Raw genomic sequence first — 17,119 nt, 5'->3', positions numbered from 1 at the left:
ATAGTAACTGCTCACTTGCTCCTTGCTCAGACTCAGAAAACCACTGCTCTACTTTTCGTCTGTGTAATTTTGACAGATCTGTGACTTAAAAGTAATTGTCTTCTTGTGACTGGGTTATTTCATCTCGGGGTCTTTTTCTTCTGTGTTCAATGTTAGGATTTCTATTTTTTAAGCTGACTACTCCTATTACATTGTAAATGCACACACACTGGGGTTTTCTTTTAATCTGTCCACTTGTTGATGGTTACAGGTTGCTTCTGTGTTTCAACTATTGCATATATATTCTTCTGTGAAGTTGAATGTAAATATCTCTTAGAATCTTTGAGTAGCACGAATCTTAAAAGGTCTTATTAATAAAAACAAACCCAGTGGCAGATATTGGGGTAAATTCTGAAAGATGAGAGAAGCAGAACAAGCCACAGCTAACCTCACCTTGCCAACTTCTCAGCCGACCTTGTTTCCTTAAACTGAAAGCCTCTGAGTCCTCACCTGAATGGATCTCAGCTGAATTGCTGCTAAAAAGCCTCAAAGCTTAAAAGCCTAAATAGTTCCTGTTCCTCACGCCTTGCCTTATGTACCTTTCTGCTTCCTGCCATCACTTCCTGGAATTAAAGGTGTGTGTCCATGGACATTACACCAAGCTTCTCATTTTACTGATCAAATATGAATAATACAATGTCCAGTTTGGGGTGAAATTCTATTTTCCTAGTAGCTGGGAAGGTGGAATGTATACACATGTGGGTGGGTATAGGTACATGTATGGAGGTTGAATGTCAACCTCAGATGTCATTCCTCATGAGCTGTCAACCTTGTTTCTTGTTTTTTTGAGACCGGGTCTCATTGGCCTGGAGGAAAGTGGGTTAGGCTGGTTGGCCAGTGAACCCTAAGAATTCACCTGTCTGCCTCCCAAGAGCAGGGATTACAGACTTACCCTGCTGTACCTAACCTTTCAAATGGATTCTGGGGATCTAATTCAAGGTCCCCATGCGTGTGTGGTGGGCACTTCACTGGCCGAGCCATCAGAAAGGGCTCTCTCATGCATGTGTGGCCAGGCAGGAACGGCCTGCCTTCTTTGCCTCCTGAAGCTTCTCTTGGCACCTCTTGGCCACAACCTTTACCAACATGTAACCAAACACAAATTCAGCTGCCAGCATCCATCTGTGCTGTGTTGGTGGGACATCAGAAGACAGTTGAAGCCAGGCATGGTGGCACACGCCTTTAATCCCAGCACTCGGGAGGCAGAGACAGGTGGATCTCTGTGAGTTCAAGGCCAGCCTGGCCTACAAAGCGAGTTCCAAGACAGCCAGGACTGTTACACAGAGAAACTTTGTCTTGGGGGAAAAAGAAAGAAAGGAAGGAAGGGAGGGAGGGAGGGAGGGAGGGCGGGAGGGAGGAAGAAAGGAAAGAAAGACAGTTGATCAGAGGACATCCAGCCACACACATATCTAGGCCACTGGACTCCCATATCTCTTAAGTTTTCTAAGCTTTATCATTTTCTTGTTTGGGAATTTTTTTTTTTTAAATAATTTACTTCTCATCTCACCTTCAGTTCTAAGTAATCTGCTAATAAATGAATTGAAAAACTTGAAAGAAAGAAAGAAGAAAGAAAGAAAGGTGTGTGTCACCATGCCTGGCTGTTTCCAGTGTAGCTTTGAACTCAGAGATCCATCCAGTGATAGGATTAAAGGTGTGTGTGCCACCATTTTCTGGCCTCTGTGTCTGTCTAGTGGCTGTTCTGTTCTCTGACCCCAGATAAGTTTATTAGGGTGCACAATATATTGGGGAATGCAATATCACCACATCCTTACTTCCTATTCTTTTGAGTATATACCAGTAGTAGAATTGCTGGATCACATGGTAATTCTCTTTTTAATGTTTTGAGAAATTCCACTCTGTTTTCCACAGTGTGACTCTACCATTTTATATCCTTCCAAACAGTGTGCCAAGGCTGTAGTTATCCCATGTCCTTGTTGTTCATTCATTCATTCATTCCTCAATAGTATCTACACTGATTATTGTGAAGTATATCTCATGTGCTTTTGGTTTAATAGTGGTGTGGAGTATATTTTCATGTGCTTTTTAATGATTTGTGTATTTACTTTAGAGCAGTCTATGTAAATCATTTGCCAGTTGTTTTTAGGATTTTTGTTGTTTTGAGATTTTGTAGCTCTGGCTGTCTGGATCTCAAAATGTCAGCCAGACTGGCCTCGACCTTACTGAGATGCACTGCTTCTGGAGTGCTGAGTCAAAGGTGTGCACCACCATCCTGGGCTTTTTGACAATTTTTGTTACTTTGTTTTTTTGAGACAGTCTCACTATGTATTGGAATGGAACTCAGAGACCTACCTGCCCTCTGTCTTCTAGGTGCTGGGGTTAAAATTATGTGCCATCATACCTCATCCCCTTTGCTAGATTTTAAATTGAATTTTGTTGAGTTTTAGGAGTTTTATATGTGGTCTGGATATCTTTCCCTTATCAATTAAAAAAAAAGGATTTGCAAGCCAGGCAGTGGTGGCACATGCCTTTAATCCCAGCACTTGGGAGGTAAAGGCAGTTGGATTTCTGAGTTCGAGGCCAACCTGGTCTACAGAGTGAGTCCCAGGTCTACACAGAGAAGCCCTATATCAAAAAACAAAAATAGGATTTACAAATGCTTTCTTCTGTTCTGTGAGTTGCCTTTTTACTCCATTGTATTGCCCTTTGATGTACAAATTTTTTAATTTTCAAAAAGACCATTTTGTCCATGTTTTTGTTTGTTTTTATTGTTGTTTATACTTTTGGTGTCATTTCCTAAAAGTCATTACTGCTGGTGATGGTGTCGCATGTCTTTAGTACCAGCACTAGGGAGGCAGAGGCAGGAGGATATCTGAATACCAGGCCAGCTAGGTCTACAAAGCGAGTTCTAAAAGAGCAAGGGCTACACAGAGAAACCCTGTCTCGAAAAGCCAAACAAGAAAAAAAGTCATTACTAATGTCTTGAAACTTTTGCCTTCGATTCTTTTGAGTGCCCACCACCACCACCACCACCAAAAGACTGTGTAGCCCTGGCAATCTTGGAACTCGTTCTGTAGATCAGGCTGGCCTTGAACTCAGAGATTCACCTGCCTCTGCCTCTGGAGTGCTGGGATTAAAGGTGTGCACTACCACTGACTGACTTCTTTTGAGTTTTATATAGTTTGAGGTGTAACATTTGACATTTGGGATTAATGTTTGTGTATACTATTAGGAAAAGGTCCTTATTTAAAAAAATGAGACTGGAGAGACGACTCAACAGTTAAGAGCACTGGCTGCTTTTTCAGAGGATCCGGGTTCAATTCCCAGCACCCACATTGCATCTCATAGCTGTCTGTAACTCTAGTTCCAGGATACCCAACACCCTCATGAAGGCAAAACACCAATGCACATTTTTTAAAAAAAGGAAAAAAAACAACAACAAAAAAAAAAGGTTCAGCTTCATTTTGCATGTAAATAAAAGACTGTTCTTTTCCTATTTAATGATTTTGGCACCCTTGTCAGAAATCATTTAAGAGTATATGTAAGGTCTTATTTCTGGGCTTTTTGATCTGTCCCATAACTTGTTGTCTTTATGCTAGTACTACATTGTTTGGGTTAGTATGGTTTTGTAATAAGCCTGAAATCTGAAAGTATGAATCTTACAGCTTTGTTTATTTTCAAAATTGTTTTAGCTGATTGAATTCCCTTATAATTCAATGTGAATTCTTTTTTCTTTAGAAACTATCTTTTCATTGTGTGTGTGTGTGTGTGTGTGTGTGTGTGTGTGTGTGTGTGTATGCCTAGAGTGTTCAGATGCCTCTGGACCAGAAGAAGGCATTGGGTCCCCTGGAGCTGAAGATACAGGCAATTGTTAGAACCTGACATGAGTGCTGGGGATAGAACTCAGGTCTTTTGTAAGAACAGCAAGTGCTCTGAACTACACACACATACACATACACATACACATACACACACACACACATACACATACACACACACACACACACACACACATTTGAGTTCTCAGATACCTCTGCTCCTACTGTGGATTTTAATTTTGTATTCATTTGGGAAGCTATACCTACTGAGTACCTGTTACGTTACAAGCACCTTAATGAGCAAATAAGCAAATATTGACTGCTGACCAGGATGTGGTTTCCCAAGTTTATAGATGATAAAACTGGCCAAAGGAAGTTAAAATATTCATTATAAATACAATCCTGACACTAACTACCCACAGTATTTATAGACTCCATATGTTAAGGGCACAGTCCCCAACAAGATTTTCCTTGCTTCTTATAAGCCACAAATTTTGGGGTGCTAAGCTTCCCATACTTTGAATCAACAAGCTATAAATTCAAAGGATACCCAAGTTCCCTCGGGTTTGAAAATTGAAAAAAAAAATTCTAGATTTTTTTTTAAATTTTATTTTATGTATGTGTGCCGTGTGTGCCTGGTGCCCTCAGAGATCAGGAGAAAATGTCAGACAGATCCTCTAGAATTAGAGTTATGGATGGTTGTAAGTCACTGTGGCTTTTGGGAACCAAACTGGGTTCTCTGCAAGGGCAAAAAGTACCCTTAACCACTGAACCATCTCTCCAGCTTCATTAGTTTTGAAAACTTACTGGAATGACTTGTGGAACTCGGGAAAGTGGTTTGTATACAGTGTTGTCATTCAGTGTACAAATCAAGGCTAGTTGAATGAAGAGATTTTGAAGCAGAAGCAAGGAGGGTTCTGCATACAGCACTTCCATGACCACCCCCAAAGGAATCAGGACATGTTATTCTTCAATTTTGGACTCCAGAGGTTTTATTGAGGTTTCATTATGTGAGCTTAATTAATTGAATCCTATCAGATTTAATTCAATATCTGTCTTCCCTTCTTGAAGGTTAGTAGGTATGATGATAATAGGTGATTCAAAGCCCAAACTCAGCAACCACACAGTTGATCTTTCTAGCCTGTCTTGCTCTCATCCTGAAATATTTCATTAACATTAACTGTCAGTGACCCTCTGAGTTACCCCAGCAGCATAAAGTATTAAACCCACCTAAGAGAATTTCTCTTGAGAAGTTACAGCAGTCAAAAGAGTCTCTTCAGTAACCATAGCAACCCTAGACAAATTATTATGAAACACAGGATTGCACATCTAGTGAGTGACGGCCCGGACTGAGCCCAGTTCCGGGTTTGAAGCTTTCTTCTCTGTATTCTCTGCTCTTGGTATTAAGACCCATAAATAAGTAGTTTGCTAAGGTCACCCAGCTGATTACTAATCTTGACTGCCAATACATGTTCCTTTCACAATGCAGTGGGTTTTTTGTTTTGTTTTGTTTTGTTTTCATGATGGGGCACATTTGTCTTGTTTCTGTAAATTTTGAAATTGGTATTATAAAATACAACTCCCTAGCTAAGATGCATCAGTTGTCGTTATCTGATATCACCTAATCATATTTTATTCCTGTGCTTAAAGTCAAGTAAATAAAAGTAAACCAATACAACAGTTAAGAAAGTTATGCTTTTATTTTTTTTCCATTTGCTATTTTCTTTTTAAAGCAAGAAATGTTAAAAGGAAATCAATCTTATTTCTAGTGTGCATAATGCTGTTTTTCTGATACTTGGCTATACACTTTTGCTTCTAGGTACCATCCATTGCATTTTCCATGCAACTGGGCACCATTACACTTGGAAAAAAGTGACCACAACAGTACACAACATTATTGTGGGCAAGTTGTGGATAGATCAGGTAAGCAAAAGTACCCAAAGTGCCTCTGAACTTCAGAGCACCTCTTCAGGTAATCTTTGTAGTATTTAGGACCCAGTAACTGGTCCCAGACTGTTTTTACTGGATCTCCTAAAGATTTTCTCTCAGGCAGTAGTCCTACCTCCATAAAATTCTATCTATAAATTATTATTTATGAATGACCAAATTATAAGTTCCATCAGTGACTATTAAGACTCTGTTGGGCAATATAAAGGGATATAAGACATAGTCACATAGCCCCAGCCCTTAATGCTTTTGTTATTCATGAAATGTTTATTGCCAAGCAGTGTCCTAGGTACTAGTGTTACAAAGTCAGAGAAGGCCCTCCGAGGATTATTGTGTCATTGAAGAAATAGGACATGTAGGTTGAAAAGTATGAAATTGCCTAGTACAGGAGATATGCTACGAGACTATCTAGTTAAGTGTTAACTTTGGGGTAAGACTGGTTTAACTATGGCCAGAAAAGAGATAATACTGTCTTCTTAAGAAGGGCTTCATGGTACATGTAGAATTAAACTGAATCTTTGAAAGATAGAAAGGAGAGAAAAATAAAACAAATGAAGTCTGTAGGAAGATCTGTAGAACTTTGAAACTGTAATTTGTGTTAAGCAAAGGAATTCTAGAAGGCTCCTAGGGGCTTGTTCAGAAGGGGAGATTATTACATGTGTACTGAAGGTCAAGTTATGTCACCAACATATGACGCACATTAAAAAAAAAAAACAGTTTGACCTTAATTCCAACCTGAAATACAATTGTTACAGAAGGGTTCCACAGTGCCCAGGTCTGGCTAGGACTTGTTCTTTAAACAAGGGAGCACTCACATGTAAAATTTATGTGAGTCTTCATAAAACTAACTCATGATTCTTTTCACTTTATAGTCTGGTGAGATTGACATCATAAATCACAAGACAGGAGACAAGTGTAATCTTAAATTTGTTCCTTATAGCTACTTCTCTCGGGATATAGCAAGAAAGGTAAGAGAGGTTGAAATGTAAATATTTTTCATTTAATATCCCTTAGAAGGGCTGGTGTGTGTGCATGTATAGAGAGGTAGGTAGGTAGAAAGACGTGTATCCTAAATATGGAGGTCGGAAAAGTAGGCGTTAAAAAAGATGTAAAGAAGAAAACCAGGAAAGGGACCAAATGTACTGCTGAACCACTTTCTTCTCCTGAACAATGATGATGAAAGACAAGTTCAGGGGCTGGAGAGAGAGATACTAGTGGTTAAGAGCACTTACTGTTTTTCCAGAGGACCTGAGTTGAATTCCCAGCACCCATATCAAGTAGTTCACAAATGCTTGCAAACAGCTCCAGGGGATCTGACACCTTTGGATCTCCAAATGCTTACACACACACACACACACACACACACACACACACACACACACACACACACCCCTAAATAAAAATAAATACATTTATTTTAAAAATAAAGACAAGCAAAACCAGACAACACAGTCATAGAGTGTGGGAACCTGGAGGACATGAAAAAGGTGCAGACAATAGAACCACTGTGACATGCAAAGGAGAGATGTCTGTTACTACCACAGGGGAATCATGCCACAGGTTTAGATTTTCATGTAGGAATGAAGACTAGCTAGGATGGTGGTTCACGCCTTTAATCCCAGCACTTGGGAGGCAGAGGCAGGCGGATCTCTAACTTTGAGGCAGCCTGGTCTACATAGTGAGTTTCAGGATAGCCAGGGTTACACAAAGAAACTGTTTGGAAAATTGGGGGGAAAAAATGAAGACTAGTTGGGAATTCAAATGTGTTTGTGGATCTGTGTAATTTCTAGAGCAGTTTTAAGTGTCAGTCAGGTACTTTTCTTTCTTACATCCTTGCATCAGAAATTCCTCTTCAATAAGAAGCTTTGCTCATAAAGCTATCAATTCATGGCTATGTTTCAAGTAGTATTTAAAAATCAGTAAAAACTTGGCTAACTCCATAATGTTTAACTGGATTTAGCCAGGACTTAACCTAGGACTTTTTCTAAGTTAGACCATCCCACAGTGGTCGCTCTGCTCCAAGGCTGTGCTCTCCATCCTTATAGGTGACAGGGGAAGTGACAGACCCATCAGGAAAAGTTCACTTTGCCCTCCTGGGGACATGGGATGAGAAAATGGATTGTTTCAAAGTTCAACCAGCCTCTGGGGAAAATGGGGGTGATGCTCGGCAGAGAGGCCATGAAGCAGAAGAAAGTAGGGTCATGCTGTGGAAGAGGAATCCTTTACCGTGAGTATCACATGCAAGCCTCCTGGGGGCTTTGCCGTTAACTCTGGGGCAGTATGAAAGTGTCCTGCCTGCTTTCTTTGTGGTTATCTGTGGGACTGTCCAGGGAGAGGAAAACCTGTGTGGAGATTTGTAGCTAGAGTTTTCCTGCCTGGCCCACAGTCAGGACAAATCTCTATCACCTGCCAGTCCCACAGCCTCAGACCCAACCAAGTAAACACAGAGACTTATATTGGTTACAAACTGTATGGCCGTGGCAGGCTTCTTGCTATCTACTTCTTCTATCATGAATTAACCCATTTCTATTAACCTATACCTTGCCACATGGCTCGTGGCTTACTGGCATCTTCACATGCTGTTTGTCATCATGGCAGCTGGCAGTGTCTCCCTGACTCAGCCTTCCACTTCCCAGCTTTATTCTCCTCCTTGTCCCGCCTACACTTCCTGCCTAGCCAATGGCCAATCAGTGTTTTATTTATTGACTAATCAGCAACACATTTGCCATACAGAACATCCCACAGCAGAGATTACCAGAAATTGTACACGTGATTGGAGTTGAAGCATGCTTTGTTCCAAGACACTGCTTCACCAAACATATTGTAGTTCTCCTTTCTGAAGTCCACTGAATCGTGACTCAAGAGAATCTCTTTGTAATTTGTAATAAGTGTTCTGTTTTTAAGGTAGGGTCTCATGTAGTCCAGGCTGGTCTCACTGTACTCTCTTTGAAGTCTTGATCTGATCCTTCTACTTGTACCTCCCAAGCTGGGTTACAGGCATTCACCACCATGTCCTGCATACTCACTGCAATTCAAAGCAGAACTTTTCAAAAGCAGCCAGAAAGAGGAAGGTGCTTTCCACTTGCTATCAGTTTCCCTACAGACCCCTGAGATGACAAGTGCAGGCCGTTGTTCTCCTGTCATCACCTTATGTATTATGTCTACAGAAATAGCCAGATCACTCCAGAAAGAGGTCTAAATCTAAAGGAAGCTAAGGAAATAGGAAGGAAGCAATTTTGAAGATTTTATTCTTCCTGATAAGTGTAGATAATTCCGAGTGGAGATGCTGCAATAGCTATTAGATGAAGTGATACTGGGCAAGGGTGGGAGTGGTACAGTTTGGCTCTCTTATTTGGGATTACCTGGAGTTGGCTTTGGAGTTTTTCCACTTGTGGGACACTTAGATGTAGGGCAGTGTTCCAAGCTGTTGCTCCTTGGGTTGGATCGAGGCTGTAGAGCTGCCTTTTCTTTGTCTTGTTTGTTCTTAGGAAGAATGCAGAAAACATGTACTACTTCTCAGAGCTCGCCCTCACTCTCAATGCCTGGGAAGGTGGCACTGCACCCACAGACAGCCGGCTTCGGCCTGACCAGAGACTGATGGAAAATGGGCGCTGGGATGAAGCAAATGCTGAGAAGCAGCGCCTAGAGGAGAAACAGAGACTTTCCAGGAAAAAGAGAGAAGCAGAAGCTATGAAAGCCACGGAAGATGGTAACAAACCTGTCCACTGTTCTCATTTCTTAGTGCATGGCGAGTGCCAGCTCTAATCTTGCTTTTCATTGCTTCCTTTTTAGGCACACCATATGACCCCTATAAGGCACTGTGGTTTGAGCGGAAGAAGGACCCTGTCACCAAGGAGCTAACCCATGTTTATAGGGGTGAATATTGGGAATGTAAGGAAAAGCAGGACTGGGGCTCTTGCCCAGACATTTTCTGAAGTGGTTGTAACTCAAAGGAAGAGGGTTGATCGGAGAAGACGGCAGAGGATGTGCGAGAAGGCTGGCAGTTGGGACTCTTACCAAGTGCTTTCCTCAAATTTGTCTGTCTTAACCAATCACTTTTTCCAAATCAATCACCAGAAGCAGACACCCGTGGTGGTGATTGGCTGGTTGCCTTAGCTGATTGACGCTGAAATCGACGTAGTAGATACCCATGTTTGTAAGGGAGCGGATTAGTGGCTGAAAGTTAGTGTTATTCTACATCTGCAAAGGCAAGTAAGTGTTTGTGGTCTTCTCCCTCTGCCCCCATATAAGATGATGTCATTCACCCTCCCCTTGTAGTGTCCTGCTCAGCCAAAACCTGCATAAGATTGTGATTCATGAGCATTTTGGTGCTGTTCAGAGCAAGAACTGATCTTAAAGTTCCTTTAAAAAGAAACACATAAGACTTAACCAGCAGAGGCATTATGCACAGGTCTCATGTTAGGAAATGTGCTCACGTGTGGAGTTGGTTTAACAAGGCGTCGTATGTAGATAACTAAGGTTTTGGAGCATCTACAGGAGAGATTGTTCTCTAGGGCTGGAATATTGAGTTACATTCTTGGAGATTTTTTCTTCACTTGCATACAACACCCCTCTGCTGTTTTCTGTCTACTTTGACAGCAACCAGAGGCCTCTTTGGCAGTTGATAAGAGGGCCAGCTATCTTTATAAAGGGGTTTTATGGTCTTCCTCAGGTGGAGAACCTCTGAGAACACAGGCAGGGTAGAAGAAGACTACTAGCCACTTGTACCTTCCCAGTCCCTCCTCATCCCGTCTTCATTGCCTTTCTGGCTTCTCTGCTGGCACAGTACCAATTTGGGTGTGTGCCACAGTCTGGAGCAAAACATTGCCTGACCCATTCTGTACACTTCAGAATCTGAGAGAAGTTTCTCTGCAACAAACGTTTTCATCATCTTGAAAGTCCCATGGAATGGAGCCACCTCTGGAATAATGTGTTAAATCATCTGTATATTATATATATATATATATATGTAGAGAAAAATCTAATTTTTTTTGTTTTCCTCTTTCCCATGAAGAATCTTGTTTTTTTTTTTTTTTTTTTTTTTTTTATATCACCTGTCTCCCTGGGACTCTCGGACGCATGTTAACATGGGTTGATGCTCCTCTGCTTTCCATCTTTGAGGGGCATTGCAACCCTAAGCAGGGTCACATGTGGCAGTTACTGGACAGGGACAAGGAGGAGGGTTTGTCACAGTGACTCACTGCTGCCTCAGCTCTGCTTTCCTGATCACCTGGCTCTTGGAAAGGAAGTCCTAGTCTTTTTCCCCCGCCTCAGTTTCCTTCCTCAGGAGTACGGGTAGAAAGTCAGGAGGGTGGTTTCTAGCTTCCTTCTGTTCCAGCCAGCTCAGGCTAAATCCCAAGAGTTTGCTTCCAAGGATGTGAGCTAAGAGCCCTCATGCTCTGTGGGAACTGCTCCTGCTGGGCCCTGGCTTCCTTCTTTCATTTTTCTCTGTATTAATTTTAGTTTCCTGTTCAGAAACATAACCCTTGTGCAACCCACCCTTGGTTGAGGGTCATAAATTGAGGTGCCTTCCTTATGTACTTTTTGTTAGTGTTTTTGTTTTTGTTCCTTAACTATTGAGCCTCAGCCAGTGTGGGTCCTTGGGGAAAAATACCATTCCAGAGGAAGCTATCCCTCCAGGGAAATTGGATCTTACTGGGTAAATTAGTACTTTTAGTCATCCTCCCACCCCCACCGGCTCTCCCTCCCCAGATCAAACACATCAAAGATTGATCACTGGGGAATTTCCTCCTAAGAAGGCTTTCCCCAGCACAAGGGTTACTCCGGGGAGACCCATAAAATGGGCACCATCTCTGGAGACTGGGATAGAATGGAAATTTCCCAAGGAACCTCGTTGCTTTAGCCCCTTTCCCCATATATCTGCACTACATTTCTAGCTTGATTCCCAGATCCCTGCTAACGGAAGAAGCCTAGAAGTCCTGAAGATGGAATAAAGTCACATGAAAGTAAAACAAGACTATATATATTTTCAGTTTTTTTGCCTTATTGCTTTTTTTCAAAAAAAAAAAAACCTACTAAATTAAATAATTTTTAAAAAGCTATGTTGTCTGATTTGCTTCTACCCCTACTAGGCAGGAAATAGTGGTGAACAGGGGGAGACCGGGCCACTGGTGATTTGTTCTGTTTGGGAATTTTATTGTATGTGTATGAGTGTTTTGCCTACGTGTATGTATGTGTGCTATGTGCATGCCTGTTGACCACAGAGACCAGAAGAATGTGTGGAAAGGTTGTGCACCACCATGTAGGGTCTGGGAACCAAACTGAGGGCTTCTTGCAAGAGCAGTAAGTGCTCGTAACAGCTGAGCCATCTATCAAGCTCCTTGATTTCAGTTCTTCAACATCAGTCCAGACTCATAAGCAGAAGAATAGCCTCAACACCTTGCAATCTGACATTTGTCACTGTCTTAACATAGAGAAACATAACTAGTGTTTCTGATTCTGGGTCTGCTCCCTCAAAAATGTAGGGATGGAGGATATAGCTTAGGGGTTAGAGGGCTTACTTAGCATATCTCTTCCTGGCCTGGGTTTAAGACCCAGCCCAGGGAGGGAGGGGGGACACTAGTAAAAGTTGAAGTCTCAAGATTCTTAGCTCTTTGATGTATGGGATCAAATCCAGCCTTTGGAACCATAAGCCATTGTACTTGGAAGACCTTCAAAATGAAGGGGAACACCTGTCTTCCAGCACTCAGGAGGCTGGGACAAATTTCCTGAGCCCATCTCAAACAAATAAATCTCAAATAAAAGGCCAGGAGTAGTGGTGCAGGCCATCACAGGGGAAGCAGGAAGATTACAAGCTCCAGACAAACCGGAGACACATAGTTCCTGCCTTAAAAGCAAAAAGACCTTTTACAAGCAATGACAACAATTTACTTTTTCCTCTGCAAAGTCCAGGCTCTGGAAGAGGATGGGCATAGTAGGGTTTGGGCCTAGAAAGTAGTCCTGTCAAATTATGCAGCAAAGGATCCTGCGCATGAGCCCTGAGTCTAGAGTACAGAGGGCCGAGAGGAACCCATTCTCTAGGTCATATAACTTTTAAGAGTAAACTATTAGGCTCTTAGAAAAACTAAATTTGTTCAGGCACACATGGCTGATTGGTTAGTCAGGGTTGGAATTCAAAGCTGGGTGTGGTTAACCTGGGTTTTTGACCTCTATTAGCTACCCTTTGCCTAGGGAGTAACTGGCTTGGAAGTGGTCTCGTGACCTTTTCTGGCTGTGTCACATACTGCCACTGAAGTGCTTGGCTGTCTGCACAGGCTCATAAGGGTGGTGCCATTTCTCTCAAGGCTCCTCTCCAAGGAACATCCCAGAAATTCAGCCTCTAGAACTCTGGATTTTTCAGATTCATGTCAACAAAATTGCTGTGTTGTCAGCAATTGTTTTTGTACCAGATTCTTGGAGAAACCACTTATCTCTTCAATTTGATTGATTACTATTACAAGATTGAATGTTAAATTGCTGCAAAGTTTTGTGATTTTGTATTCTGGCCAGGTAAAAACCACAGCAGTAGGTATGAGGCATAGCAGCCCTGTGCTGAGATCTTGAGCACCTTTACATAATTTAATTACTACATTAGGGGCAATCAAACAGCCACAGTATGTAATGATCCCTCTTTGATCTAATAATGTGACATGATGAGTTGGGACGTGGAGCCTGAGGGTCATAGTCCAACATGATTCAACATTATGACTCAGCAAAATTTCAAACCATTGCATTCACAGACCTTTAAAGTCCCACAAATTTAGGGGAATACAGGCTTTCATCACAGGTGACTCACCATGCTGGTTTTTGTTTTTGTTTTTTTTTACATTTTATATAATCTTTATTGACAAATAATTCACATAGTGTACAATTTGCCTGTTTGCACAATTTGATAGACTTTCATCCAGCATCTTCATAGGCCCATGACACCATCACCACTTTCTATTTTAGAACATTGCTGTCTTTAATTTCATACACACATATGATGTATGGTGGTTACATTCCTTTTTTTTTTTCTTGGTTTTTTCGAGACAGGGTTTCTCTGTGTAGCTTTGCGCCTTTCCTGGAACTCACTTGGTAGCCCAGGCTGGCCTCGAACTCACAGAGATCCGCCTGGCTCTGCCTCCCGAGTGCTGAGATTAAAGGTGTGCACCACCACCGCCCGGCTCCACCTTATTTTTTTTAACGAACATAATATTTGCAATTGTAACCATTTTTAAGTTCACAATTCAGTTCACCATGCTGTTTTAGGCAAGTAAGAAAGACTGGTGTTTATCATTATGTTCGCCTTCCCAGCCTTCATTTCTACGCAGTTAAAAAGCAGCAGAGGAGATAGCCATCCTGTGGGAAGAGATGACACCGAAGAGGAAGACAACCACTGTTCCCGACCCCACAAAGAGTTAGGACTCCAAGCTGTGCCGATGTCAAGTGGTGATAATGAAAGGAACAGAGAGCAGCTTACAGCAGAACACTGCTGAACTTTACTCTGATATCCCGGGGTTCTCCCACAAGGACTGTGCCAAGGTCGAGGTCCATCCACATTAACCGGATCTGGAAGGAGGCTCATTTCTAGAGCCTGTAGCAGAGAGGACAGTCTTGACATGATAACCTAGGCACTTCTCCCTTGTTTATAAAAAGTCATTGCATTCACACATACATACACTCATACAAGTCCCACAAACTTGTTCAACCCATACACTTCAAGGATTTGCTCTACGGGTCAGTAAAATAAAGCCTCAAAAAGTGGCATAGAAAAATCTTCAGATTTTGCTCATTAAAGATGAACAAAACAAAATTTATGAAACAAATTCAGAACCTCCAGGTGTGGTGGTACACACCTGTGAATCCTAGCCCTTGGGATATGGAGGTAGGAGGATAGTTCAGGTTCATTCTTAACAACATAATGAGTTTGAGGCCAGCTTGGGTCTCATGAGACCCAGTCAAATAAATAATAAAGCACACAACTTTTGTCCACACTCTTCCTTACCCGCTGAAAGCATTTGGAGCCTTGTGTGGTTTCTGGAGTGCCTATGGTAACTGTAGCCCCACTCCCCTTTCAAACTGCTGCTGTTCTGGTCTATTGTTCCTTCAGGAAAGGAGCTGAATGTGTTATGCCCAGATCACGGGGACCCCCAAAAGACCACCACAGAGACCAAATCCTGTATGTAAAAGCAAAGAGCCTTTACTTTCAAGCTCCAGAGCATGATCTCTCTGTCTGTCCCATGTAGTGGTGATTGCAGAGAACCCAGAGCCCAAGCAGAGTGGGGGTTTGCTCATAGCAGAGGTTGGGGTGAGGGGATTTCTCTGGTTCAGGACCCTGATTGGCTGACATTTGTATAGGGGTATAGGGAATATTTAGAATGTCAGGTATTTACCCTTAGATGCAGGCTCTCCCTGTGTGGGGTCAGCTAATGGCTTTTCCTGGGTCCAGGTGTTGCCTGCCAGAAGCTGTGTCTGGGCCTCTAAGCCTATCATGGCAGCTGTGTGGTCAAGCTGTTTTGGGGCCCCCCACAAGTGGCCAAATGAGGGGTCTTTAAAGGGGAGAACCTGAAGAGCTCAAGGGCTGTGGGTGACGTTCTAGAGTGCCACTGAGTATGTGCAAGGCCTGGGGTTTGATCCCAGCACCATGATAAATTACTCAGACTTTTTTTTTTCAGAGCTGAGGATCAAACCCAGAGCCTTGCGCTTGCTAGGCAAGCGCTCTACCACTGAGCTAAATTCCCAACCCCAGACTCTTTCATAAATAACCTGTAGAGGTCATGACCTCTGAACTTCAGCAGGTGATTTTAGAGGTTACTAAAAACAAGCTCATTTTAGGTTATAGTTAGGAATGTTTTCAGCCATCCATTCATTCATTCATTCACTCACTCACCCTCATTCTCTGTGCATTTCCTCCAGCCTGTTATCTAACCGATTGGGGACACAAATAGCAAAAAAACGAGATTAGGTAAACAGCCAATTGCAGTCAAGTTTGGCCAGTGGTGTGAGGCACTGTAGCCTGTAGGGAGCTGGGAGAAAGTGGGTAGAGGTATGTCAGAGAAGGCATCTAGAACTAGAAGAACTTGAGCTGTGAGTTGCAAGTTAAGTAGGCATTAGGGAAAGGGTTATGTAAATGTGTTGCATAGACCAAGAGGAAGAACAAGGTCCAAACAAGCATGCTGGCATCGACTACATGCATTGTTAGTTTAAGATCAAGAATTCACTAGCCTTGGGGGCTCTTTGCTCAGCTCACTAGCCCACTTCCATTCCTGGGGGTGTTTTTTCCTTTCCTAATAAGCTATCTCTATTTCTATACCGTGACCATGTCTAGTTTTTTGGTTTTTTTTCTTCTCCTTCTTTTCCGAGACAAGGTTTCTCTGTATAACAGCCCTGGCTATCCTGGAACTCAACTCTGTAGACCAGACCAGGCTGGCTTTGAACTCATAGAGATCTGCCTGCCTCTGCCTCCCGAGTGCTGGAATTAAAGGCTTGCTCCACCACCTCCCGGCTGTTTGTTTTTGAGACAGGGTCTCCCTGTGTAGCCCTGACTATCCTGGAGCTCTCTATGTAGACCAGATGGCCTCAAACTCATAGAGATTATTTTGCCTCTGCCTCCCAAGTGCTGGGAGCCTTGTGGCAGCTGCTAGTATTTTCAACTAACCTGTACTATTTTTCTCTTAAACTCTAGTAAAATTGTGAAGCTTAAAAGAGAGAGAGAGAGAGAGAGAGAGAGAGAGAGAGAGAGAGAGAGAGAGAGAGAACACTAAGAAGGATGCTGGAGAAGGGTATGCCCTCCCTCCCCAAAATGCTTCATGTGCTGTTAGAAGAAGCCTTGGCTTTTGTTTTTAACCAGTGAAAAGCAGGATACTGAATTTCAGGTAGAAAACAATTTATGAATAAGACCAGTTAAGAGACTGGAGAGGAGAGATGGGCAGCAGAGGAATTCCCAGTGGGATGCACAGCATGTGGTAAGCATGTGGTATGATGTCTAGAAGGCAGAGGGGGCAAGGTTTGCAATTCTCTGACCTGGGAAACTTAGATGGGAAATCAGGTGTCCTGGCTAGTTTTATGTCAACTTGACACAAACTAGAGCCACTTAATAAGGAGGGAACCTCAGTTGAGAAAATGCCTCCATCAGATCCAGCTGTAAGGCATTTTTCTTAATTAGTGATTGATGGGGAGGACCCAACCCATGGTGGGTTGTTCCATCCCTAGGCTGGTGATCCTGGGCTCTATAAGAAAGCAAGCTAAGCAAGCCATGAGGAGCAAGCCAGTAACCAGCACTCCTCCATGGCCTCTGCATCAACTCTTGCCTCCAGGTTCCTGCCCTGTTTGAGTTCCTATCCAACTTCCTTCAACAGCGGTGTTGGAATTCCTGGCCA

At 42.5% G+C, this 17,119-nt stretch overlaps 1 protein-coding gene across 1 annotated transcript in view; it reads left to right on the top strand.

Annotated features, from left to right (window-relative positions):
* Positions 1-9,843, top strand: part of Osbp (oxysterol binding protein) — a 32,128-nt gene extending 22,285 nt beyond the window's left edge. Inside the window, exons 10-14 of the mRNA XM_059260349.1 lie at positions 5,632-5,735; positions 6,632-6,727; positions 7,805-7,986; positions 9,248-9,468; positions 9,552-9,843. Of these exons, the coding sequence (XP_059116332.1) occupies positions 5,632-5,735; positions 6,632-6,727; positions 7,805-7,986; positions 9,248-9,468; positions 9,552-9,694 (746 nt within the window). The 3' untranslated portion in view covers positions 9,695-9,843. The remainder of the gene's footprint in view (positions 1-5,631; positions 5,736-6,631; positions 6,728-7,804; positions 7,987-9,247; positions 9,469-9,551) is intronic.
* Positions 9,844-17,119: the final 7,276 nt, after the last annotated feature.

This window comes from Peromyscus eremicus, chromosome 1 (genome assembly GCF_949786415.1).
Source record: "Peromyscus eremicus chromosome 1, PerEre_H2_v1, whole genome shotgun sequence".
NCBI classification, from domain to species: domain Eukaryota; kingdom Metazoa; phylum Chordata; class Mammalia; order Rodentia; family Cricetidae; genus Peromyscus; species Peromyscus eremicus.
This window is presented reverse-complemented; position numbering and strand designations above follow the sequence as displayed.